Below are 25,102 nucleotides of genomic sequence, written 5' to 3' on the forward strand. Positions count from 1 at the left end.
TTACACCAGTATAACTTCTTTGACTTCAATGGAGTTAATCCCCATTTACCCTAGTGTGAGAGGAGAATAAAGCTGTAGGTCTTGTAACATCCAGCCCCATCTCTGAAGCCCAAGACTGCCTTTCTCTTCTCTTGCCTGCTCTACTGTTCAGTAATCTCCCTGGCCATAGCACACAGTCTCTCATTCCCTGGAGCTGTATATAACAAGTCCACATGGGAATAATACTGTCTTATTGTGCATATAGAATTTCACAACCAGGGCTGGCCACAGGAACAAGAAAAGGAAACCTCTACATGGGGCCCTGAATTGCAGAGCTTACCTGGGGCATTGCATACCAAACAAGCTCTGTATTTCACAGACCAACTTTATCTCCTTTTCCAGTGGCAGCGTGGGGACACGTCTCATAGCCAACGCTTACTGGTAGCTTGGGACTCCTGGTAGCATAAAGCCAGCCTTGTTTATGTCATCCTATTTTATTTACCTGCTCATAGGATATACACCTGGGACATCGCTCAGGGGAAGTGTGGATCACAGGCAGTTTCAAAGCTTTACGCTTTAGTTACAATCCTTAAAAAATTGTGCCCCAGTTTTTAAATGGCTTTTGTTTAAGCTTCCTCATACTAGTACTATAACTTAACTAGTATTCAGAGAATGGAGGTTGCCTGTTGTTTCACAATAATATACACACAGTGGTGAATCACTGTGTTGTTAACTTCCTTAGAACCATAGCTGTGTGAAACTTTTTTTCACGAGATCCCAGGTTGTGCAACACTCTGATTCAGGTTTCTTCAGAAACACAACAGGCAGTTCAGGGTTTCACTCTAAAGGTTTACAACCCTTGGCCCAGTTTCAGAGGAATCCAAACAGGGGCTGCTGGAACCATTTGTAAAGTGGGGGTGCTGAGAGCCATTGAACCAAACTGTAAACCCTGTATACAATGGAAACCACTTCAAGCCAAGAGGTGCAGCAGCAGCCCTAGTTCCAGCACCTATGAGTCCAAACTATGGTTTCACATTGAAACTGTAAAACTTGCAGCAAAACCTGGTTAAACTTGACTATTTCAGTGGTAGTTTTGGATTGGTTCAAACATGCAACTCATAAGTATTTTAATATATTTAATGGTTCGTCATATTTAGACTAATAATGAACCAGATCTGGGGCTCTCTCAACCCTAAACCTACATTTCACTTGTTCTAATAATGGTTAAATATGAGATACATTTACAATGCATTGTGTGCTTATAATTGCCACTAACTAAAATTTCTTGTGATTCTGTATTTGCATTGTAGTAATATCCACAGGCCTTGATCTCCGATTGGGGCCCCACTATGGTAGGTGCTGTTCACACACATGATAAAAACAGTCTCTGCCCTGAAGAACTTACAGCCTAAGTGACTTATATTTACTTTGTTACACAGTTTTGCAAACAGTGGTGTTTGTAAATAACCAGACACATAGTACAGTGTTACAACAGATTATCCCAAATTATCACAAAGTACTCTTCATTCTTCTGTCGTGTTCCTGTAATAAATTATTGGTGCTGCTATTTTGTTTTATCTTATTTTAGTGACAGAAGGTAGATTATACCTGACAGCTTTGCCTTGTTTTTATGCCAGACTTGATTTTCCTTTTCCCTGTGTATTGGACTTAATTTTTTTTACAGGAGTGAGGGGATGGGGAACTGTTCGGTTTTTGTTTTATGAAATGAGAAGGAAAATTCAGGTGAGAGACATCTTGCAAAATTGTAAAAAAAAAAAATTACCAGCTTCGGCAAAAAATTTACTTACCCATTCTTACCATGATAATGACAGTGGAAAAAAATATTTTACTCTCCTGTCAAAAATCATATTTGACCCAGACATTTGAGCAAGTAAAATTTTGCAAGGCTGGTTGGTTTAACACCTCAGTATAAATATAATAATTTAAAATAATTGCAGTCCTTAATAACTTGAACAAGTCATCCATTAGAGGGGCAGTATTATACACACACAAGCACACTATATATTCCTTGCAATCAAGGCAAAGCTTGTCTTTGAGTTTTGCTGAATTCATTTGTCTTAATAACAAGGACTGTGTAAGATGCAGAGCTCTGGGCAGAACAGTTTCTGAATATTAACTGACCCTGACTGGACTGTATTATTATTTTCCAGCCATTTGTCGATTCCCGTGTCAGAATGGTGGAGTCTGTGAGCGACCAAACGCATGCTCCTGTCCAGAAGGCTGGATGGGCCGTCTCTGCGAAGAGCGTATGTACATGATCTCACAATGTAGCTTGAAGATATGCAGTAGATAAGAGATGTGGATTTACAGGATGTCACAATGGGTGTGCTGGGACAATTATTGACTTAAAGTTTCAAAATGGCAAAGGCCATAACCTGTTCTGTTTGGCAAATTAGATATGAATTGCAACAGAGGACATAAATGATCTTGCTCGGTTGTGTGGAATAAAAGTGTTCCAAACAGAAAACAGCAACATGCAAGTGTAGATCCGGAGGACAGATCTACACACAAACGTGCACTGGTTTAGTGGAACCAATGTAAAGCGCTATGTGCAGTGTCTCTCGTTTTGGTTTAAGAAGGTCTCGTTTCAGTTTAATTTAAACCTTCCTCGTAAAAGGAAATATGCCTGGTCCAAAGCAAAATAAGTATGTCCACACAACCTTTTGCACCAGTTTAACTCCATTGGTTTAAAATCACTCCTGACATTAAACCAGCGCAAGTCTGCTTGCAAACAAGCCCTAGTATACTCAGAGTTACTGAGCACCCACAACTCCAACTGACTTTGAAAGTTGTGAGGGCCCAGCACCTGTCCGGATTAGCCCCTAGGTCATGAAAGTTCATCTTGCCATTGGAGGAAATTTTGGACCTAATTCTTCAGTATCTTGCAGCTGGTGTAGTCATATAGACCTGTGAAAAATAGGTTTAAAATTCTGCCATTCTGATTTGGTTGCAGCAAAAACCCAGTTTTCTCTGATTTTGTTTGGGTGTAAACAGCTGCACAAGGCCGTGGAGATCTGCGTCCTTTATTTATATCCACAGTAGTCAATGGAAAGCTAGCATTCCACCTCCTCTCCCCCGCCCCCCATCATTCCCATTCCGCCTCCTCTCTCCCCCCCCCTCCCCCCCCCCCGAGCCTCTTGCATGGCACAAAAGAGCTGATCACAGATGGTGAGAGACACAGGGAGGGAGGGAGCGGGAAGTGCTGATCGGCAGGGTAGGCAGAAGGTGCTGGGGGAGGGAGGGGCTGATAGGGGGGCTGCCAGTGGGTGCTCAGGACCCACCATTTTTCCCCTGTGGGTGCTCCAGCCCCGGAGCATCCACAGATTGTGAGGCATAATTCCTAGCGACTCTGAGAGTTTTGCCCAAACACAATACTGAATAAAAGCTACATAGGGATTTTAGGACTTTGTCCATAATTATTATTTATACAGGGTCATAGAGTGTGCGTGGTGCTGTACAGAAACAGAAAACAGACAGATCACTGCCCCAGGAGGTTTACAGGCTAATTGCAACATGACTCAGTATGGGATAGCAGTAAACCCCCAGGAGTAGTGAGTGTGTTGTGGGAAGAGCTGGAGTTACAGCCGTAAAAGACTGAGATTTATGCTTTGGATTGTGCGCACATCTTTATTTACTAATATACTCACAGAATATATCAAGTAGTTTGCATAGTTACATTATGGTCGGATAATAAAGCAATGACTCTCTGGCTCCTTTGCCACCCACACCCACGTCCTGACTTTCTGCAGCCTGCCATGCCCTGCGCCCAAGGGAGCTGGTGCTGGATTTCTCCTATAGGTACAAAGGATCATTTTGTGAGTAAGGGGCTGGACCGGGGCTGGGTTCGAATCTTGGATCTGCCACACACTCCCTGTGTGACCTTGGGAAAGTCAATTAGGCCCAGATCCACAAAGGTATTTAGGGTCCTAACTTCCATTAAAAATCAGTAGAAGTTAGAAGCCTAATATCTTTGTGGATCTGGGCCTTAGTCTCTCCGTGCCTCAGTATCCCATCTGTAAAATGGGGATAATAGCATGGCCCAAGCTCACAAGGGTGTTGGGAGGATAAACACACAGTTCTGGAGCCCATGAATACATAGATATCTGGATAGATAGAAAGGCAAATATTTCCATCTATAGTTAGTACTCAGAGATGAGCCTGAACTAGGGCAAACACCCTCAGACATCAGGGTTTTGAAATCCCAGTCTGAGTCCTGCTGCTTGAGACCATCTCTAGTTATTACATTGTCACTGTACTTAAGAGTGTTGCATGTAAGTGGAGACCCATGGAAAAGAATGGCAGATCCCTTCACAGTTAACAGAGGTGAATTTGATTAAAGTATGAATATTGTTTGTCATGGCCTGTACACCATGTTTAAAAACAATCTATGAAATCCACTTACTTCCTGCAGCTGCTTCTGCTAAGTCTCTGCCTGGGCTGGGCACCACCAAATTGGCTACATGAAAGTGAGGAGAAGAAATCTGGCAAACAAGTGGTTTGGCCTTCGGTGTTATAAACTCCAGCTGAATAGTGCCTTCATACGTAACGTTGTCTCTCTTCTGCAATCTCTGTGTCCCTTCCTACACACACACACACACACACACACACACACACACACACACACACACACACTTACTTCCTCTACTCCAGAGGTTCAGGGTGAGGTGAGTGTGCCCAGTACCTTGCAAAATCGATGAAACGTCAGAAATGATTTCCTTACCTTCCTGGTAACAATGATGCTTAGCCTAGTCCTCAGCTTTGGAAGACTAATGTTAGGCTCCTGGTCATTTTGATCTGCCATCCCAATTCGTAGCCAGTCTCCCTGTATACACAAAGGAACGGACCGCTGACTAGTTAGATTAGAGTTCCCACATATACATGCGCCCTCTTTCTTGTTTATACAAAAACAGTAACTGAAGGGGGAGCCACATACAATGGGTTTTAAATGGTCTTACCTCATTTTGTGGCATTGTTTCCCATATAAAGAGAGTCAGTAATTAATACATAAGGACCTAATCCTGATCGGTGCTGAGTACCTGCACCTCCCCTCAGCTTCAGCAACAGATGCCAGTGCTGAGCCACCTCTCACGGTTACAAAACTGAGGTTACAAAACTGTGACAGGATTCACTCACCTAATATTTCATGGTACATTTGACTCAAGGGGCGGAAAAAGCTTATAGCGTGACTGGCCCTGCCTCCTGAGACTAGCTCTGCTGCCCTGAGAAATGTGGAGGGACCCTAATTTAACCGTATAAACAAAAGAGTAATCCAATGGCAGCATGGAATTCCCATTCCTTCTCACGCCTATTTTCAGCTTTGCCTCTGCTATGCAGTAAAGGACACGGGATCAGACCTTTCAGCCCCCAGATAGAGCACTTGGCTCCCTCTTCAGGGATGGCACGCAGTTGAGAATGCCACCAAAGCTGAAGAACTGCTGAATTTGACCTGTTAATTTCAATGTTTTACAATTAAGTGCCCACCACAGTTTCACTGGGTTTGTCGTCCGAACCAACTGAGAAGCCTTACAGCAGCCAAGCCCACCGGGTTTCACCCTGTTCTTCTTCTCTTGTGGCATCTCCATTAGTGGAGGTTTGCAAGCATGGTAGTCCATTCTCTACAATCCTCTGCTAATCTCTTCGTGTATGAGTAGTCCTTTTGATCCACATCATCCATCCAAGATCTTCTTTTGCTGCCTCGTGTTCTTCTGCCATCAGCTTTCCCCTCCAGTGCCCATAAACATGCATCGCCTGCTGAATCTCTGAAAACGTGCCTTAAATCTTTCTTTTCGTAAAATCTCTGACCAGCGTTTGCTGAGTTCCAATCTTCACCCAGTTAGGACACAGGAATTCCCATTGTTAGGGACATTTTGCAGAGCTCTCCTCCTCAAGGGGTCTGTAGAGCAGGACTTTATTTGGGGCCTCATTATAGTCTTTACCCCGTTGGTGAGCACTCGTGCGAGGATTGTAACGGCATTACTCATGGGCGTAAGTGCTTGGTGGTGTGAGTAAAAGTTGGCACAACAGCGGCAGACTTGCTTACAGTAGTGGTGCAGGGAATCCAGTCCGGTTTTTAATGCACACTCCAAGGATTCAGACTATTTGTCATCAAAATACAGCTCTCTGCTGTGTCTTATTTGGACAACTGCAACAAACACGTTAAACAGGTTTTGCCTAACAGTCATCATCCTGAATTGCTTCTGCTGACATTCATATTACTCTCATGATATTAGCAAGCAAACAGATTTAAACCACACTGACAGCTGTCAGAGTGTACTCCCCTTGAACCAAACTGGGGGTTTCAGGTTACTTTGTTGTTTTATGGTTTGGAGTTTGTATTGTGGATATTTTATTAATATGTATATGGTTACAAGTACATATTATTTTCCGCAATTTCCCTTGCATATAGATATAGATATATGTATATAGATATAATGTCAGAAAGTATCTTTCTACCAACCTACCATTCAAAAGATAATGGATAGATGATCAATAATAGATCGATCATCTATTTCTTATCACCGTGGTATGTAGGTGTAGATACAGTGTCTCTTGATCACCAAAAGGTTTTTCCATAAAGCACTCTCTATCTGTTGTTTTAATCTATCCACTGTTACTTCAGGTTTTTTCCTTCTCCTTTACTCTTCCTCCTCCACTCTCATCTTCTCCCCGCTTCCCCTTGTACGTAATAGTCTTCAAGTATGTAAAAGGTACATAAAGAGAAGCGTGATAAATTGTTCAGCTTATCCACTGAGGACAGGACAAGAAGCAAGGGGCTTAAATTACAACAAGGGAGATTTAGGTTAGGCATTAGGGAAAACTTCCTAACAGTAAGGGCAGCTAAGCACTGGAAGTACTTGCCTAGGAAGGTTGTGGAATCCCCATCACTGGAGGTTTTTAAGAACGGGTTAGACCAGGTGTGGGCAAACTACTGCCCGCGGGCTGCATCTGACCCGTTGGACCTTTTAATCCAGCTCTCAAACTCCTGCCAGGGAGCGGGGTTAGGAGCTTTCCCCGCTCCGGTGCTTCAACCGGGGAGTGGGATCAGGGGCTTGCCATGCTTCACTCCATGCAGTTCCCAGAAGCAGGGGCAGTCGGGGTTGCGCATGCTGCCCCTGCCCCAAGCTCCAGCTCTGCAGCATCCATTGGCTGGGATCCCAGCCCAGAGCACCCTCCTGCACCCCAAACCCCTCATCCCCAGCTCCACCTCAGAGTCTGCAGCCCCAGCCGGAGCCCTCATGCCCCCTCTCCCCCGCGCCCCTGCCCAGCCGGCCCTCCATACAATTTCCATACTGAGATGTGGCCCTCGGGCCAAAAAGTTTGCCCACCCCTGGGTTAGACAAACACCTGTCAGGGATGGTCTAGATAATAATTAGTCCTGCCTCAGCGTAGGGGACTGGACTAGATGACCTCCTGAGGTCCCTTCCAGTCCTACATTTCTTTGACTCTGTTTGGCCTCCCGTGCACAGTGCACAAATGCAACCTGCAGCAGGGACAGGATAAGAAAGATCCAGTATAGGTCTGATGTATTTGAAGCTGAAATTATTTACTCCCCACTGTTAGGCCAAATGCAGATTTGCTGCCAATGGATGAGTTTTATTCTCCTTGTAAGTAGACCACATGCAAAACTCCTGATAGTGGGTACAAAACAATAGATGAGATGAGCTTTTGGTGGAACAAAGGTTTTGTTCAGCTCATCTCAACTTCCCTCTCTCCTTCCCTGGTACTAATGTTTTTCTTCTTTGTCCTTCCTCTCCCTTTATTTTTTCTTAGCAATATGCATCCTGCCTTGTCTGAACGGAGGTCGCTGTGTGGCCCCGTACCAATGTGATTGCCCAACTGGGTGGACTGGATCACGCTGTCATACGGGTAAAACTACTTTTACTCACCTATGTTTCCTTTTCCAGAGTTTGTTGTCATCAGCGCCAAGCAAGGCAATATAGAGGCATTACCCAGGGCTCTATGGTAACCACTGACTGGCTCAGGAAAAAAACAATTACTTAATATTCCTGGAAGGTTTGATCTCCACTGCTGCCGGCCATTTTCAGAGTAATCTTATTCTTGATTAGTCTGCAAAGCAGCCTGCTCCCATAAAGTATTATGTAGCATTATCAAGGGAGTTTTCTGTTAAGGACATGCAGATAAAAGAGAGGATTCCCACGGCCCATTTCCAAGGAAAGTAATATTACAATATCACCCGAGCAAAGAACGAGCAGAAAGCATGCATCTGAACTATTGCCTGAGCGTAAGAGTTGCTGAGCATCCACAGGTCACGCTGACTTCCGTGGGGCTGCTGGTGTTCCATGTCTCTTTTAGCTGAGACATCTGTGTGAACACCAACCTTTGCATTTGTGTTTGTCACTTTGATTTATCCCACTGCCCAGTGTTCATTTGTGAGGAAAACTGTACCTAGCACAAATAATTATGAGCAGAATTTGAACCTGCCCTTTAAATCAGAGGGGTCGCCGTGTTAGTCTGTATCCACAAAAACAACGAGGAGTCCGGTGGCACCTTAAAGACTAACAGATTTTTGCATCTGAAGAAGTGAGGTTTTTACCCACGAAAGCTTATGCCCAAATAAATCTGTTAGTCTTTAAGGTGCCACCAGACTCCTTGTTGTTTCGGTCCTTTAAAGACCTTCATGTTACTTAGTATTCAGTAGTCACTTGTGGGTGACTACTAACAGCATGGAGAAGAGTCAGGGGAAAAAGAGATGGGCGTCTTAGTATGTTAGACAGTCTAAACACAAGTGATGCAGTTTGTGCCTTGTGTACAATACATTAGTAGCGAGCTCAGACCTTCAATACCTATTGCTCCTTGTTTATTTATTCCTTTGGAATACTTGAGGATCCATCCCCACCTCTTGGTGTAAGCTGTGTTAACTACATGTTCTGTATGTAGGCCAAGGTATGTATAGCAGTGTTCTGGCTGTGATAGTGAGCGGTGCTCTGCAGAGGTCCAGCACGTTGCCAGAGGCATTCTGTCTTCGGAAGGCAGAGGAGAGAGGCAGACAGAATTATTATTCATTATGCAAACAGTGTGCTGGGTGCTCAGGCCAGAGTCCTTCCCAGAGGAGCAATATGCACAAACCTCTACAACTGCACTCTTTAAAATGATGTAGTATGAGCTCCCCTCAGCTTGTGCCACTAGTGAGGTGCTTGGATGGTATTGGGACCAGGCCATATCCCCTGCTTTGCCTTCTGGAGTACTTCTAGAGTGCAGCAGCTCAGGTCTTGCTCACTCTTCCCTGCACTGTCATCCAAGGAGCATACGTGCTACCATCCTGGCTGCCCTGTGGAGTGTGCAAGAGGAGGGCAGGATCGCCTGCACCTTCTCTCCGTGCTTGTGCCCATGCAGGGATATCCAGAATCCCAGCCCATAGTATCTAGTTTAGACAATCCGAAGGACAGAATAGTGGCCCTATTTTTAAACCTCCAAACGGAGGTTGGAGGGGGGTGGGGAATCTATATCTTGGATTCACTGAGCTGCTCTGCTACTTTTGAAATACGTTAAAGAATTGTGAGTCTGACGATCCCCTCCCTCTGGTGTAAATTAGATATAATTACTCAGACTTCGGTGGAGTTACCCAATAGTGTAAGTGAAAGGAGAATCAGGCCCAGTTTGTATAGCCATGTTGATCACACTTTATATTAATGTTCTATTTACAAATGATTTATCCAAGCTTAATAAACGAGAGCTGTCATGAACACATTGCAGTCATGAGCAGAATGTGTTGTAAATGTTTATAGTATCATCAGCTTAAGGTGTAATAGATGGTTATAAGTAACTTGATGGACTTGATAACACTCAACTAGCCCTGTAATAAAAGATGTATTAATCATGAATTATCCCTTTATAAACGGTTTTAAATGGAATCTTAAGTGTGGCACAGTTTAATGGAGTATAGGGCCTGATTCTGCCCCCACATAGTTACACCAGTTAATTGGACTGACTGCAGTAGCTTTACTCTAATTTATGCTGGTGGAAGTCAGAGTCAGTGTTTCGCCATTAATTAATAAATAGAGCAGGTCAGCGAATATGAGGGAATTGCCGTGTGATATGCTGCAGGCCTAAGCATTCTTCTGAAAATCAAGATGCTAAAGTAAAAAATTTTCAACACATCTAAGAGTAAAAAAAAGTAACATTTTCTGAAGAGATATTTGTGTATGACAGTATGCAGTAACATTCCCTCTGATAGTTTACAAAGCACAGTGGGAATTATTGCTGTTATGTCTGGATGACTCAGGAGATTGGAGACAGGATACACAGCATTTCTCTTTAGCCATTTGAATCCATGCCAGATTGGAAATAACCCAAAATTGTTATCACCTAATGGTTGTTCCGCAGCCCATATGTCATTTCTAGTGGACAGGTCTGCCCATCACAAAGTCCATCATCAGAACTGGCATCCTCATTGGCATTTTCAGCAGAAAGGCCAATGTTAGATTCGTTATGGAGAGACGGAATTTGCCTCTCACTTTTCAGCAGTCTGTTAAGGTTGGAGTTTGAGGCACATGGGTGACGTGAGGTCAGGTGTGGGGCGGTTTGTACCACTGCTGCCCTGACTGTACCTGTGCTGTGGATAAAGAGAGAAATACAGTTCCATGGATTTTTTTAAAGAATCTAAAGTAGTTTTCAGCGTGACGTCATTCATGATATTTCATGTGCCGAGAATGGTCCGTTTCTGTGACCATCTGACATAATTTTGGTGCTGTATTGACCCTCATCCCTCCCTTTAAATGGACTGGGGTAGTGTAACACCAGCTGCTTTTGCCGATTCCTGCCAAGCGGTCCCTTTCTGTCTTCTGTGGCTCCATTTTTTTCTGAATGGGGGGGGCATTCTTGGTGCCTAAGTATTGTCCCCAGCTGCTGTCTTGCTCCCTGTGGTTTGCTTTTCCTCACCAAGACTAGGAGTACTTGTGGCACCTTAGAGACTAACCAATTTATTTGAGCATAAGCTTTCGTGAGCTACAGCTCACTTCATCGGATGCATACTGTGGAAAGTGTAGAAGATCTTTTTATACACACAAAGCATGAAAAAATACCTCCACCCACCCCATTCTCCTGCTGGTTATAGCTTATCTAAAGTGATCACTCTCCTTACAATGTGTATGATAATCAAGTTGGGCTATTTCCAGCACAAATCCAGGTTTTCTTTCCCCCCTCTCCCCCCCACACACACAAACCCACTCTCCTGTTGGTAATAGCTTATCTAAAGTGACCACTCTCCTTACAATGCGTATGATAATCAAGGTGGGCCATTTCCAGCACAAATCCAGGGTTTAACAAGAACGTCTGGGGGGGGGGGCCCTAGGAAAAAACAAGGGGAAATAGGTTACCTTGCATAATGACTGAATAAATGACCCAACACTCTCACAAATCTTGGGAAACAGGCCAGTCCTTGCCTACAGACAGCCCCCCAACCTGAAGCAAATACTCACCAGCAACCACACACCACACAACAGAACCACTAACCCAGGAACCTATCCTTGCAACAAAGCCCGTTGCCAACTGTGCCCACATATCTATTCAGGGGACACCATCACAGGGCCTAATAACATCAGCCACACTATCAGAGGCTCATTCACCTGCACATCCACCAATGTGATATATGCCATCATGTGCCAGCAATGCCCCTCTGCCATGTACACTGGTCAAACTGGACAGTCTCTACGTAAAAGACTAAATGGACACAAATCAGATGTCAAGAATTATAACATTCATAAACCAGTCGGAGAACACTTCAATCTCTCTGGTCACGCGATTACAGACATGAAAGTTGCGATATTACAACAAAAAAACTTCAAATCCAGACTCCAGCGAGAGACTGCTGAATTGGAATTCATTTGCAAATTGGATACAATTAACTTAGGTTTGAATAGAGACTGGGAGTGGCTAAGTCATTATGCAACCTATTTCCCCTTGTTTTTTTCTAGCCTCCCCCCCCCCGCACCCAGACATTCTTGTTAAACCCTGGATTTGTGCTGGAAATGGCCCAACTTGATTATCATACACATTGTAAGGAGAGTGATCACTTTAGATAAGCTATTACCAGCAGGAGAGTGAGGGGGGGGAGGTATTTTTTCATGCTTTGTGTGTATAAAAAGATCTTCTACACTTTCCACAGTATGCATCCGATGAAGTGAGCTGTAGCTCATGAAAGCTTATGCTCAAATAAATTGGTTAGTCTCTAAGGTGCCACAAGTACTCCTTTTCTTTTTGTGAATACAGACTAACACGGCTGTTACTCTGAAACCTCACCAAGACTATATCGCCTGCCTAAGAGACTTCACATTTTGCAGCTGTCCTGTGCTATAACTTCTTCCATTAGACGAAGCTCATTAACTGTGTCTTCTAGTCTACCCTAGTAATCGTATCGCCCTTCGTCTCATGGCCTCAGGGTGGACAGGAAGACTTGGGGCTTTGTCTTTTTCTCTCTGTTTGCCTGATGTCCATTTGGCTGACACAGCAGAGTAACTGCAGCTGCGTCATGCTGTCCCGACACTACTCTACCAAATAGGCTTGGTGTTTCTTCACGACTTGAAGTGCCCTGTGTCGTTCGCTTACACACCTCGTGGCTGTGAAGTTTCTTTCAGGAAGCTGTTGTCATTCTCTGCTTCCCCCCTGTTTCCATGTTCAGCTGTTGCTTTACCAAGAATTACTCCTCATCAGAAGTTAGTTTTTAAGTGGCTCTTTTGTCATCACTTTCTCCTTTTCATTGGGTGTATTTCCCCACTTCTGACCATGTTGAGTTTCTGCTTTTCTACACTCAGTTCTGGATGTTGTTTGTGTCTCCCATTCCGAGCAAACCTCTATGTTTCATCTCTGAAAATGAGGCCTTCTTTCCTATTGATCTCTTTGATGTGCTACATTAACTCCTCCTACTGCTTATATTTGCTTTCCACTTTGCTTGCCTGAGCTTGGAGCAGTAACGCATGTTTTAAAGCCAACATAAAGCATTTCATTGACTGTTTCATGCTGCTAGGCATATCACAGCAGCTAACAAAAATAGCTAAGAGGGTGGCTTCACACTTAGCAAAGATCCACTTCTGAGCTTATTCTTTCCAGAGCAAATCATATCCAAACACGTTTTCAGGGTTGTGTGGGGGGTGGGGGATGGGGGGGGGGTTAATGTTATGGTTTTGAGAAAAGGAAATGTAACACCTTGGCCCCTCCTGTTCTCTGCCTGTGGCACACAAGAGCTTAGTCTCCTAAGAGCTGCAGCACTTTTGTCTAAACCAGGTTATTGGGTTCAGTACGGCTGGGTGGGGTTTACTGGGCTCATTCTGTGACTAACAGAATGATACATACAGGGCTAAATGGATTTTCAAAACTTAATCTCCCAGATGAAAACTATTCTAGCCCTACTGGAGTACATATGTATACATGTGTGTATTTGAATGCAGCTGTGTGCCAGTCTCCCTGCTTAAATGGTGGGAAATGTATACGACCAAATCGGTGCCATTGCCCCGCATCATGGACTGGACATGACTGCACGAGGTAAGTGCTGGCAAACCGTCTTTCACATCAGGTTTGTGTCTGACTCTAACGATCTCATTAAATGGAAGGTAAAGTTAAATAAAAAGTTGCCCCTGCTCCCACCCCACCCCCACTCCACCCCTTCCCCTGAGCTACAGCCCGGGGGACTGCAGCAGGGGTCAGGCACGCCCTGCGCTCATGGGGCAGCAGGACGTGGAACGACCCAGCTCTAACGCGCTCTGCTCCACCGGCTTGTGCTGGGGGGCAGTTTTGCCCCAAGCCTGCTCCTGGCCTGCCCCCCACAGACCTTGGGCAAAGACACCCCCCACCACTCCCTGCAGAAGCCTGTGGGAGCTGCGTAGGGCACCACAATGTCTAGGGACGGCCCTGCTGGCTGTAATCACTTCTGCTCTCATTTTGAGATGCCTCACCCTGCTTGTTCATTCTGCATATTATAGAACACTAATGTTGTTTTGTTTGTTTGTAAATGCAGGAAAAGGAAGGCTGGATTCTATCCCTTTTAACAGCAGAGGAACCATTTTATAAGAAGAAAATATTTCGCCAGCGTAGCCACTGGGGCTTGAAACCTAATGCATTGTAAATCAAACCCTGTGCTTTTATTCCCCTGGAGGATGTTTTTGCTTTGTATTTTATTTTGTGATATATTTTTCCTCTACTTTTCCATTTTTAAAGAAACCATCTGTATTTTTTCATATACAAAAGTATAACAAATATATGCTGCTACACACACACAAATTTACAAATTCTGCTGTCCAGTGAGGAAATAGCTTGTGTACATTTTGGTCCTTGCCATTCCTTGAATACAACTGGTTAATTACAATACACTTTACTGCCAGTCAAGAGTAAACAGGATGTTGCACTTCTGGGTACTAGTTGCCAAAGCCTTACTGTAATTCAGCAATTAGTCTGTAGACAATAGTTACTGCAGGCTAAACTGAGCTGTGAAACATTCCATGATACTTTGCACCTGATCTCACTTACACCTATGAGAACTGGGAGTAATTTGACTGACATCAATCTCAACCTGCTGACGCTCTGCTAAAATGGAGTTATACCAGTGTCAGACTGGTGAAAGAGGAGAATCAAGCCCTATAGTTTTTGCCCTAAGGAATTAATTTTCTTTGAAAATGTTTTAATGAGAGGGTGTTTGTGTTAAGTTTACCATAGACTTACTGGGGAAATAGTCAAAAGTGTAGACTAGGTGGGAGAATGTTGTGTAGCTCAGAATGAAATAGACAGACAACTCCAGTAGCCACATCCATGGAAACAGGTGATATTTGTAGTGTGCAGAACCATCAGTGAACCAGAAAAATAGTCTCTCTCACACACATACACGTACACACACATACACCTTGCCAACTAAGGACTTACAAAGTGCACAATCTGCATAGGAGTGAGTTATTCCAAGTCATGCGTAAAGTCTGTCGCGTGCTCTCAGACACCCCTATTGCTGAACTGATTAGCGTCTTACGAAACATGCACCTGAGTGCCCTTGTTAAAAATGCCCCTCAGTATTTTACACTAGGGATCCAAGACAGTGATGCTTACCTCTTGCTAAGTAAAAGCAGGATGTGAAAGGAATGTTTGGGGGGGACGGAGTGTGTTTGGTATTAGCATTAGAGAGCAAACGTCTGATGTATGAAAGGAGTTACTGTATAAGAATTTGGCTTAGAAACCTTATCTGACACGCCTTTCTACAAACACTGTGCTTGCTAGGTTCAAAATGCTCACGTAATAAAGTAAAATGAATATCAATGTCAGGAAAGAAGAGGAAGGAAATAATTTATTTCATGGAGCTTTATTTGCTCTTAAATCACTCTGTGTGCACACTCTGGTTCCCCACCCTTCCCTTTTATGTTTAGGTATCCCTTAGGAACGCATCCCGGGAAATGTAGTCAGAAACAACGAGGAGTTAATGATGTGTGCACTGTGGGCACCAGTGAAAGGAAAACATCTGATTATTGTGGTGCCAACTATAGAGGCAGAGAAAAATGACAAGTGGCTTCTGTAAGGGTAGCAACTGTCAATTTAAAAAAAAAACATGGCTTGGAGAAGAAAAGGAGGGAATTTTGTAAAACGGAGTCTTCTTTTCTTATCTCAGTTCTAATGCAAATTCAATTCCAGCCTTCAACCTGCAACCACAGCAACCAATTGATAGAGATTTCCATTCAGATTGTAGCATGCTATAATTGAACAAAAGCAGTTAGAAGAGTTAAGGAGCTTCTCTTCCTATCGAGCTGAGGTGGTACAGGGCAACCATACTGTAGCACCCAACTCCACTACAGTGAGTTTCCTTTACCATTTTGATTTAATCATTACTGCTAAAATATCAGAATATGATAACATTGTGCTGAACTATAATTCCCCCCAAAGAAATAATAATATAGCAATTTAGGTCTGGGAGAGGTTTGCACCAAATAGTTGCGCACATGCTCTCAATAAATACTGTCCTGGGGAATGAATCACCACCATTTATCAATACACATTTCATTTGCCTTTCTCTTTGCTATCAGCAAAACTCTTCATTTTCATTTTTTATTTTGTTTAAAATGTCCTGGGAATTTAGCAGTGTTTATTACAAACATTTAAAAACTGGTAAAAATCAGTGCAACAAATTACCTTCACAGTTGTGTGGGTAAATACTGAGGGATGGGAGGATAGGAGGAAAAAAGCAACAAATAGAGAAGAGTAAACGCTGTTTGATGCTGTGGTTAATTTCATGAACTGTACATTAATAACACTTACACATCTGCATATGAGTGTATCTTCCACTACATTACCTTATTTTAACAGGCAGCCTAACATTTACACTTAGACAAACATTATTAACATAAACACATCTACCTAATGTCATGTCTTGGGTTTGCTTAACACAATCCGTATTTTCATGGACTTGAGAGTCCAAAATTTGGGTGAAAAGCAGTAAAAACTGAATAATTGCTTTTTTAAAACCCAAGAATTTTTCAGTAAAAATCTGGTAAAACTGAAAACAAAGGGCCTTAGCTGTCCCACACAGAGTGTTACTGGAGGCTTTCTGGTCCATATGACCTGTTTTCAGTACACCACCAAGAAACTACAGGAGAGGGAGTGGGTAGATGGAGAAAACCGAGCTATCTTTTTATATACACACACACATATATATATATATACACACACATACATATATATATATATATTGTTCTTGTTTCTTTACAAAAACCAAACCGTATCTTTTCTACTGTGTCTGTATAGTGTGTGCACTTTCTCTCCTCGTGATGCCCTGATTCTGTCTTGCCCTGATGCTCTCTTTGGAGTAGAACAGTGTTGTGTATGGAGGCACTTTGTGTTGATAAGAGACTGCTCAAGAGGAGCCACACAGCCACATGGCCTGCCTCTAGCACTGGAAATTCACATGGATGAAGAGTTAGACAAGACTCAAAGACCAGTCTGGAAAAACCATGTCATTAGCGGAGCTGCTGGCAAGGCACAAAGGCTGTTCTAGTCAATGATATTTTGCTATTTACAATAATATAGTCTCAGAGGAACAATCTTTTTGCAAATACTGTATTGTCATTTATGTCACTGCTTGTTGTGTGTATTAAATGACTTCTGTGTGATGCACTTTACACTGTAAATAAAGTTGCACCCTATTTAGTACCTGTAAATACAACTTCCTGCTCTTTCATTAATGCTTGACAACGGCTTCCTGTGTCTCCTCCCAGCTCTTCATGGTCTGATGTAGGATTTCAGGTTAAGAGACGTGGATCTCCACTTAAATAATTAATAATCATTCTGAAGGACTAATCCAGTACATCCAAACTTCATGCTTTAGATGCAGGTGAAATTACAGTGTTTTTAAAATCCTCTCCTCTGGTTGAAGATACATTAAAAGCGAGTGGGCCAAACTCAGGCCTGGTGTAAACAAGTACAACTCTATTAAAGTCAACATCTGCTCTTTGCTACGTGTGACCAAGCTGGATTTGTCCCAAACTGCTCATCTGGGCTCCTTGCATTATGCACTGAGAGTAAGGTTTTCAGAGGAGCCCTGAGGGGATTTTCAAAGATATCCAGGTCCCTAGTGAAGGGGAGCTGGGAGCTAAACTCCCTTAGACTCTCTTGAAAATCCCAGTAAATTATGGAAGATATGCTAGAATAGAAGATATTCCCAACAACCGATGTTACCACTATTCCATGCAAGGGAAGTATAGAACAGGTCAGCCAAACGATCTTTTGCAAACCACACCACTGGTTGCAGGTCACATGAGAAATCGTACTGGATTTGATGAAAGCTTATTATGGGGCTTATTATTTGGCTTGTTTGGTGGTGTTGGGCGGCTGTTTTCATGCAGTTGTGGCCTGTTTTTTTCTGCTTGTCTCTGGAGTCTGCTTTTTAGGGGGGAAGGGGATTATGCCCTATGCTGTTTTTTTTCTCAAACTCCACCCAGCAGCATGGCATCGTGATGCAAACTCTGCCCAGCCACATGGCCTTGTGACACAAACTCTGCCCTGTGGCATGACCCCCAGATACAATCCCTTTCCCCACTTATTTCTTGCCTTTTCCATCAGTTTTTAGACCAATCGCGCTTGTTTGCGGCAGGTTTTATGGCAACCCTTGCTGTTAAACTTCCTGGGTATGGTCACTTTTGCATCCCTTGTTTATCTGGAATTCTAGTGCTGGGTGATTGGGGCAAGTTCCTTCATCTCTTTGCAACGCCATCTGTAAAACCAGGATAATGAGCCGAAACTCCTTTTGTGAAGTGTTTTGAGCTCTGCAGGTGGAAATGAGCATATGAGTGAAGTATTTCTAAATGGGAGGATTGGCCAAAGCATCCAGAGAGAGACCATTTCCACACTGAAAGTGAAAGGTCACCATTTTGCCTAGAGGAGTGTGTCCTTGATGACGATTAACCCTTTCATACACACGCACACCCCTCCCCCCACGCACAACATTGCCATTCCCATCTGGCTATTCATCTTTCTTCTGCTATAGGAGCCATCTGCCCTGACCCTTCTGTTACCAGCCCCACCTAGATTCACCCTTCTGCCCTTTGAATTTTTACTGCAGGGTGTCAAAAGCAATTGCAACTCTCTCCTCCCGGTCAGTGCACTGTTCTCAAATCCATTCCCTACTTGAACTCTAGGATCTGCTTGTTCATGTTCTTACAGTGGGATGCTACCACAGGAGAGGGCCTGATCCTGCTTCCATGGAAAGTAACAGGAGCAGGGCCCCTGAGGGAGGGTCCCATAGTGCTTTTCATATCATCCATGCATAATGTTATGTCCCATCAGGCAATCTACGCCTCCACCCCCACTTGGAGTGGTGATGGCTGGGGAAGCAGCATGGGGGCCATCTTCTCCCCCAACTCTACCAGGAGCAAGGGGAACCCCCAATACTTACCCCAGCAGCTGGGATCTATCTGCGCAGGAGCTGGGCTTGCAACACTCTCCTCCTCCTGACACAGAGTCCTGAGGTAGGTTGTGTTGCAGGTGGCCCCCAGAGGAGGGGGAGTTAGCACTCCTCGAGGTGCATGGGATGCAGGTCACCCCTCCCAGGGCAAGAGTTTCAGCTTGTCTGCAGACTTAGAGCCGTCCATTAATTTGCCTCATGCAAACACAAGGGATAAACACCGACTTGTTTTTAAATGAAAGCTGAGATGTGGATGTAATCACATGACTCCAGCAGCTGATTCTTCAGGTATGGATTTACAGCGTCTGTGCCTTAATCCGATGCTGTTTCCTATAGGTTTTTTTCCCGTTAGATTTTAGAGAATGTAACACTGGTATGAGCTGCTAAATCAACAGCCCTGGAATTTTATATCACCTTCTTATCTGCAGAAAGGATCATGCAGATTGTGTGAGCTCCTGCATACTGCCCGTACTTTTACTTCTGATTTTACAGGGCTGCTGCATATGTAGAAGTGTCTGTAGCTCGTGGTTGCAAGAACATAACAGGTCTTATATAGCACTTTCCATCCAGGGCTCTCAAATCACTTTGCAAAGGCCAGTATCATATGTCCTTGTTTTACAGATGGGGAAACTGAGGCAAGGGAGCTGGGAAATGACTTGCCCAAAGTCACCTGCGGCCACGCTGAGAACAGAACCCAGGTCATGCTGCCTGTGTCACAGCAGCCTCAAGGACTGGTGGGCAGTAGCCGCCTATCTGACCTCTGCATTGTAACCTCTCTTTACAGAGCAGGGAACTGAGATGAATGTTCCTCTGTTAGCTACACTTCCTGTCTAGGTTCTCTCTCTGCACCCATCCAGGTGGTTTCTGAGCACCTGCCCTGTTCATTAACATGACCATGAGAGCGAGACGCTCTCTAGTCATCTCTTTCGCACATCTAGCCAAGGGACATGGGTTCCAAAACTCTGTGAATTGAGAGAGGCTGGGGACAAGTATTAATACTTGGTGGCATTGGCCCTTTGGTGAGGGCCTTACATGCTAATTGCACTTCCTCCTCTCTCCACTGTGGCATATCAGAGCTAATTTTGATTCCATTAGGAGTCTAGTTACAGGCTGCTGAACTGAATTCACTTTGGGCTAATGGTGGACCAGCACTGAGGCTCCCCTACTACAAGCTGAAATCACAAAAGAGCTGAACTGACTAAGAGCTGAAATCACTGAGTGTTGTGTTAAGTAGTGGGGGAGCCTGAAAATATATGGTGGAGCAGTGTGCGGGACGGCGAGCAGAGCGGCTGGTAGAGCAGAGCAGTGTGCGGGATGGCGAGCGGAGCAGAGCGGAGCTGTTCGAGAGACGGCGAGCGGAGCCGTTCGTGAGAGAGCGGAGCCGTGCTGTGTGGAGTGGAGCGGAGCCGTTCGTGAGAGAGCAGAGCGGAGCGGAGCTGTTTGTGAGAGAGCAGAGTGGAGCGGAGCGAAGCCATTCGTGAGACAGCGGAGCCGAGCCCTGTGGAGCTGTGGGGTGGTCAGCTTGAGGTCACGTAAGGTGCCCCTTACCTTTTCCCTCCTCTCTCCCCCAGGCACGTTTTTATCCAGACTGGGGAGTAAAACTCTGCAGATAAACTTTTGGACTCTGGGGCTGCCCTGACCAGGGACAGAGACTTTTGGGTCATTAGACTTTTGGGACTTTGGGTGATTTTGGGTTGCTGGACTCAAGAACCCAAGGGGAAGGGCATGCCCCAATTTGCTTGGGGTGGGTTTTTGCTCATGGGTTGTGTTATGAATCCTGTTCGTGGTGTTTCCCCAACATAATGCCACATTGTTTCTCTCTGTTATTAAAAGGCTTTTTGTTACGCTCAGACTCTGTGCTTGCGAGAGGGGAAGTATTGCCTCTTGGAGGCGCCCAGCGGGGGTGGTATATATTTGTCCCAGGTCACTGGGTGGGGGCTTGAGTTGGTTTTGCACTGTGTTATTGGAATGGAACCCCTAAATACTGAACCTGGCCCTTGTTGCTGCCAACTCCGACAGGCAGAAGGGTTACACGTGCATCCGATGAAGTGAGCTGTAGCTCACGAAAGCTCATGCTCAAATAAATTGAGTCTCTAAGGTGCCACAAGTACTCCTTTTCCTCATGCAGTGAGGCTTCTGTGTAGAGCACTCGATACACCTGCAGGCATCATACCTCCCTGGGGTACAGAACGAGCTGGCGGACCATCTCAGCAGGTATTTTCACGGCCACGAGTGGTCTCTTCGCCCGGACGTAGTAAACTCAATCTTCCAACACTGGGGCTTTCCCCAAATAGACTAGGTTGCCACACGACACAACAGGAAGTGTCAGCGATTCTGCTCCTTCCTGAGTCACAGCCCGGGCTCCATGGTGGACGCATTCCTCCTCCCAGGGGGAGGCCGTCTCCTGTACGTGTTCCCGACAGTTCCTCTTGTTCACAAGGTGCTCCTCAAGATTCGCAGGGAACGAGCTTTGGCGATATTGATAGCTCCGGCCTGGCCACACCAGCATGGGTACACATCACTTCTGGACATGTCCATGGAAACCCTGCCACTCTTCCCAGACTTAATAACGCAGGATCACGGCCGCCTCTGGCATCCGAACCTCGAGTCGCTCCACCTCATAGTGTGGAAGCTCTGTGGCTGAATGCAGTGCTGCTCTCTTGCTCTGACAAGTATTCCTTGGCAGCAGGAAACCCCCCACAAGAGCTACATACCTTGCCAAGTAGAAGAGATTTTCAATCTGGTCGGAGCAGCACCTCGCATCCCCGAAGCTTGCCTCAGTGCCACTTACACTGGACTATCTTCTCCATCTCAAGCAGCAGGGGCTGTCCATGTTGTCAATAAGGGTTCACTTGGCCGCCATCTCTGCCTTCCACCCCAGCGCAGGGGGCTGCTTGGTCTTTGCGAATCCGATGGTCAGCCGTTTCCTTAAAGGTCTCGACAGGCTATACCTGCAGGTCCAACAGCCTATCCCGGCTTGGAACCTCAATCTGGTCCTTTCCAGGTTTACGGGATCACCATTTGAGCCTTTGGCGACATGCTCCCTGCTCTATCTCTCATACAAGGTGACATTTCTGATAGCAATAACCTCAGCTAGGAGGGGGTCTGAGCTCAGGGCCCTCACATCAGAGCCCCCTTACACCATAGTCCATAAAGCCAAGGTTCAACTCAGGGCTCACTCAGCTTTTCTCCCAAAGGTTGTCTCCCAATTTCACATCAACCAGGACATCTTCCTCCCGGTATTCTACCCTAAGCCTCACTCCAGCCACACTCCAGGGAGCAAAGGCTTCACTCATTGGATATCTGCAGGGCGCTAGTCTTCTATATCAAGAGAACGAAGACGTTCCGAAAGTCTATCCAGTTATTTGTGGCAGTGGCAGACAGAATGAAAGGTCTTCCTGTCTCCTCTCCAACATATCTCGTCATGGATCACGTCATGCCTTCGGGAGTGCTACAACTTGGCAAAGGTGCCCGGTCCACCGATCACCACACACTCCATCAGGACTCGGGCCTCCTCAGCAGCATTCCTGCCACAGGTTCCCACCCAGGAAATCTGCAGAGCAACAACGTGGTCCACAATACACACTTCCACCGCGCACTATGCAATTACCCAGCAGGCCAGAGATGATGCAGCCTTCAGACGAGCTGTGCTCCAATCGGTGGACAGCTCCAACCCCACCTCCTGAACTTGGGCTTGTGAGTCACCTGATTGGAATGGACATGAACAAGCACTCGAAGAAGAAAAAACGGTTATTCACCTTCTCGTAACTGTTCTTTGAGATGTGTTGTTCATGTCCATTCCAATACCCACCCTCCAACCCCTCTGTCGGAGCAGCTGGCAAGAAGGAACTGAGGGGGTAGCGGGTCGGCAGGGCGCTATATTGGGCGCCATGAAGGTGCGACTCCAGGGGGCACCCAGGCCGACCCTACCGATGCTGCTAAGGGAAAAATCTTCTGGCTGGTGTGCAGGCAGTGCGCGCACACCTGATTGGAATGAACATGAGCAACACATCTCGAAGAACAACGGTGACAAGAAGGTGAGTCACCTTTTTTTGTTGGATATTCCATTTCATGGGAACTGTTGAAAATCTGTTTTCATTCTGAATCGGAACAAGAAGAAATTATGAAATGGCGACATTTCCCGCAAAATGGAAAATCCGAGTTTTGACTAGCCCCTTTGGTGTCACTCTGGGCAGTGCCATCTTTTTAAAGGCAGTTCTTGTGCATAGGATGAGAAGTAGCTGCAGCCTCTCTTCCCCTGCGATCATGCGGAAGTCAGGAATTGGGATTCATGTACTGTAGGATTCATACAAGGTTTATGCGGTTGGCAACATTCAGGGCACACCCAGAGTGTTGTGCTGGACTTGTGCACACACAGTTCCTTTCAAGGGCATCAACCTTGGAATCTCGCCAAGATGACATGAACCGTGGGAAGCCTCTCAGGACTGGGCTCAAGGCCCGAGAGCAAGGAATGCGGTAGATAGAAATTGGTAAATAAGAATGTTAAACAAAGCCAGTGTATTCCTTTTATCTGTTGGAGAATGTAATGCGCAGGGAGGGAGAGAGAATAAAGGGGAAGGTGGAAAGCTGACAGGCGGAAGCCTGTTAGTGGAGACCAGCCTGCTTGCTTGCTAAAAGCTGTGTTCTGTCTTGTCATTGAACTGCCACAATGTACAGTATGGATACAAGTAAAAGGAGAAATTGAGTGAACTAGATTTATACTTTATCTTGATTTTACTAGTGCTGGCCCGAAACTTCAGTTCTGATCCAAAAGTGGATCAGAACTTTCTCACGGTTAAAAACTGATCAGACTTGGTGTTTTGCTTTGGGCCTGTCATCAGGAAGGTTCTGATTACTACATTCAGATCCAGAACTGGGTCCAAACCATTCCAGAGTTAGTGGGTATTCAGAGCTGAGATTTTGGCTTAGACCTTTGTGATTTTAGTAACGTTTCAGGGCTTACCTACACTTAAAATGTTACAGCAGCATCATGTTACAGGAGGGATTCTGCGATCAGAGGAGGTAATCCACCTACCCAGTAGGTGGTAGCTAGGTTGACAGAAGAATTCTTCTGTCAACCGAGTGCTGGCTACTTAGCCTGGGCTCTAGGACCCTGCGGGATGGGAGGTCTCAGAGCCCAGATTCCAGCCCCAGCCCAGAAGTCTACACAGCAATGAAAAAGCCCCGCAGCCCACACCCCACGAGCCCAGCTGGCACGGGCCAGAAGTTTTCTTTGCTGTGCAGACATCCTCTAAGAGAGTTGGCCTCAGCCCCACGAGTGCTTAATTATCTACATTCAAACTGATGGGTTTGATTGATTTCCTTTATTGGCACTTGCACAGCCATTACATCCCCAGGGCACAGAGAACATAAACAAGGTTCCCTATAATTGGACAGGAAGGAAAGAACTCCATTTGTCACAGCTCAGAGCAACTGCACCTGTATTCTCCCTCCACGGTCTAGCAAGGGCATCCACCCTAGGCTCCCGGCTCCACCCCTGTCCCCTCTCTAGGGGGAGACCCACATCTCTCTCCCTCCTGACAGGGGTTTTTCCAGGTTGAACAGTTCCCTGCCCACACTGTATTATTCCCTAGCGAGTCAAACTACCTAAACAGGCCAGCATCCCTTTGCTTTCTTATCAGAGGTTACACACTGTTGTGATTGCCCATGCTTTTAGATTACAAGCACATTTTGTCTTATGGTAGAACCACGACAGAGAAAACAATAAAAGAACCGACCACACACGACTAAGCTTACCAGAGATCTGGCTGGTGAACAGTCCTTCAAACCTCAGCCAAAGTGTCTTCCTGTGGTCACAATTCCATAGAACCAGCACACTCTTGATGATGTGAGTCACTCTGGTAACAGGTAATCACCCAGACAAAAGGTCCTCCCTTCAGGGCAAAGCTTCAAAGGCTGCAGCCATAGGTGGGAGTTTTCAAGCCTCTCCTCCCAAATACTTCCTTAATTCTTCAACTAGGTGTGGTTCAATGTCCATGCGCACAAAGCAGCCTGGCAGTTATTCCACATCCGATTGCCAGTCATCCGTCGAAGGTTGCCAAAGATCCTGCTGCCATTGTCAAACAACAGGTACTTGGGGAGTGGCCGCATTTCCTAAGCAGAATGGAGCCATTCACTAATCTGGAATTGGATGAAGTGCCGAATGATTTAAAAACGGGTACAGCTCCCAGATATGATAGAATTGCACCGGAATTCATT

At 45.3% G+C, this 25,102-nt stretch overlaps 1 protein-coding gene across 1 annotated transcript in view; it reads left to right on the forward strand.

Annotated features, from left to right (window-relative positions):
- The window catches only part of SVEP1 (sushi, von Willebrand factor type A, EGF and pentraxin domain containing 1), a 171,614-nt gene extending 154,473 nt beyond the window's left edge, over nt 1-17,141 (forward strand). Inside the window, exons 47-50 of the mRNA XM_037902114.2 lie at nt 2,151-2,246; nt 7,771-7,866; nt 13,404-13,497; nt 13,970-17,141. Coding sequence (XP_037758042.1) covers nt 2,151-2,246; nt 7,771-7,866; nt 13,404-13,497; nt 13,970-14,000 — 317 coding nt within the window. The 3' untranslated portion in view covers nt 14,001-17,141. The remainder of the gene's footprint in view (nt 1-2,150; nt 2,247-7,770; nt 7,867-13,403; nt 13,498-13,969) is intronic.
- Nucleotides 17,142-25,102: the final 7,961 nt, after the last annotated feature.

This window comes from Chelonia mydas, chromosome 5, assembly GCF_015237465.2.
Source record: "Chelonia mydas isolate rCheMyd1 chromosome 5, rCheMyd1.pri.v2, whole genome shotgun sequence".
Lineage (NCBI taxonomy): Eukaryota > Metazoa > Chordata > Testudines > Cheloniidae > Chelonia > Chelonia mydas.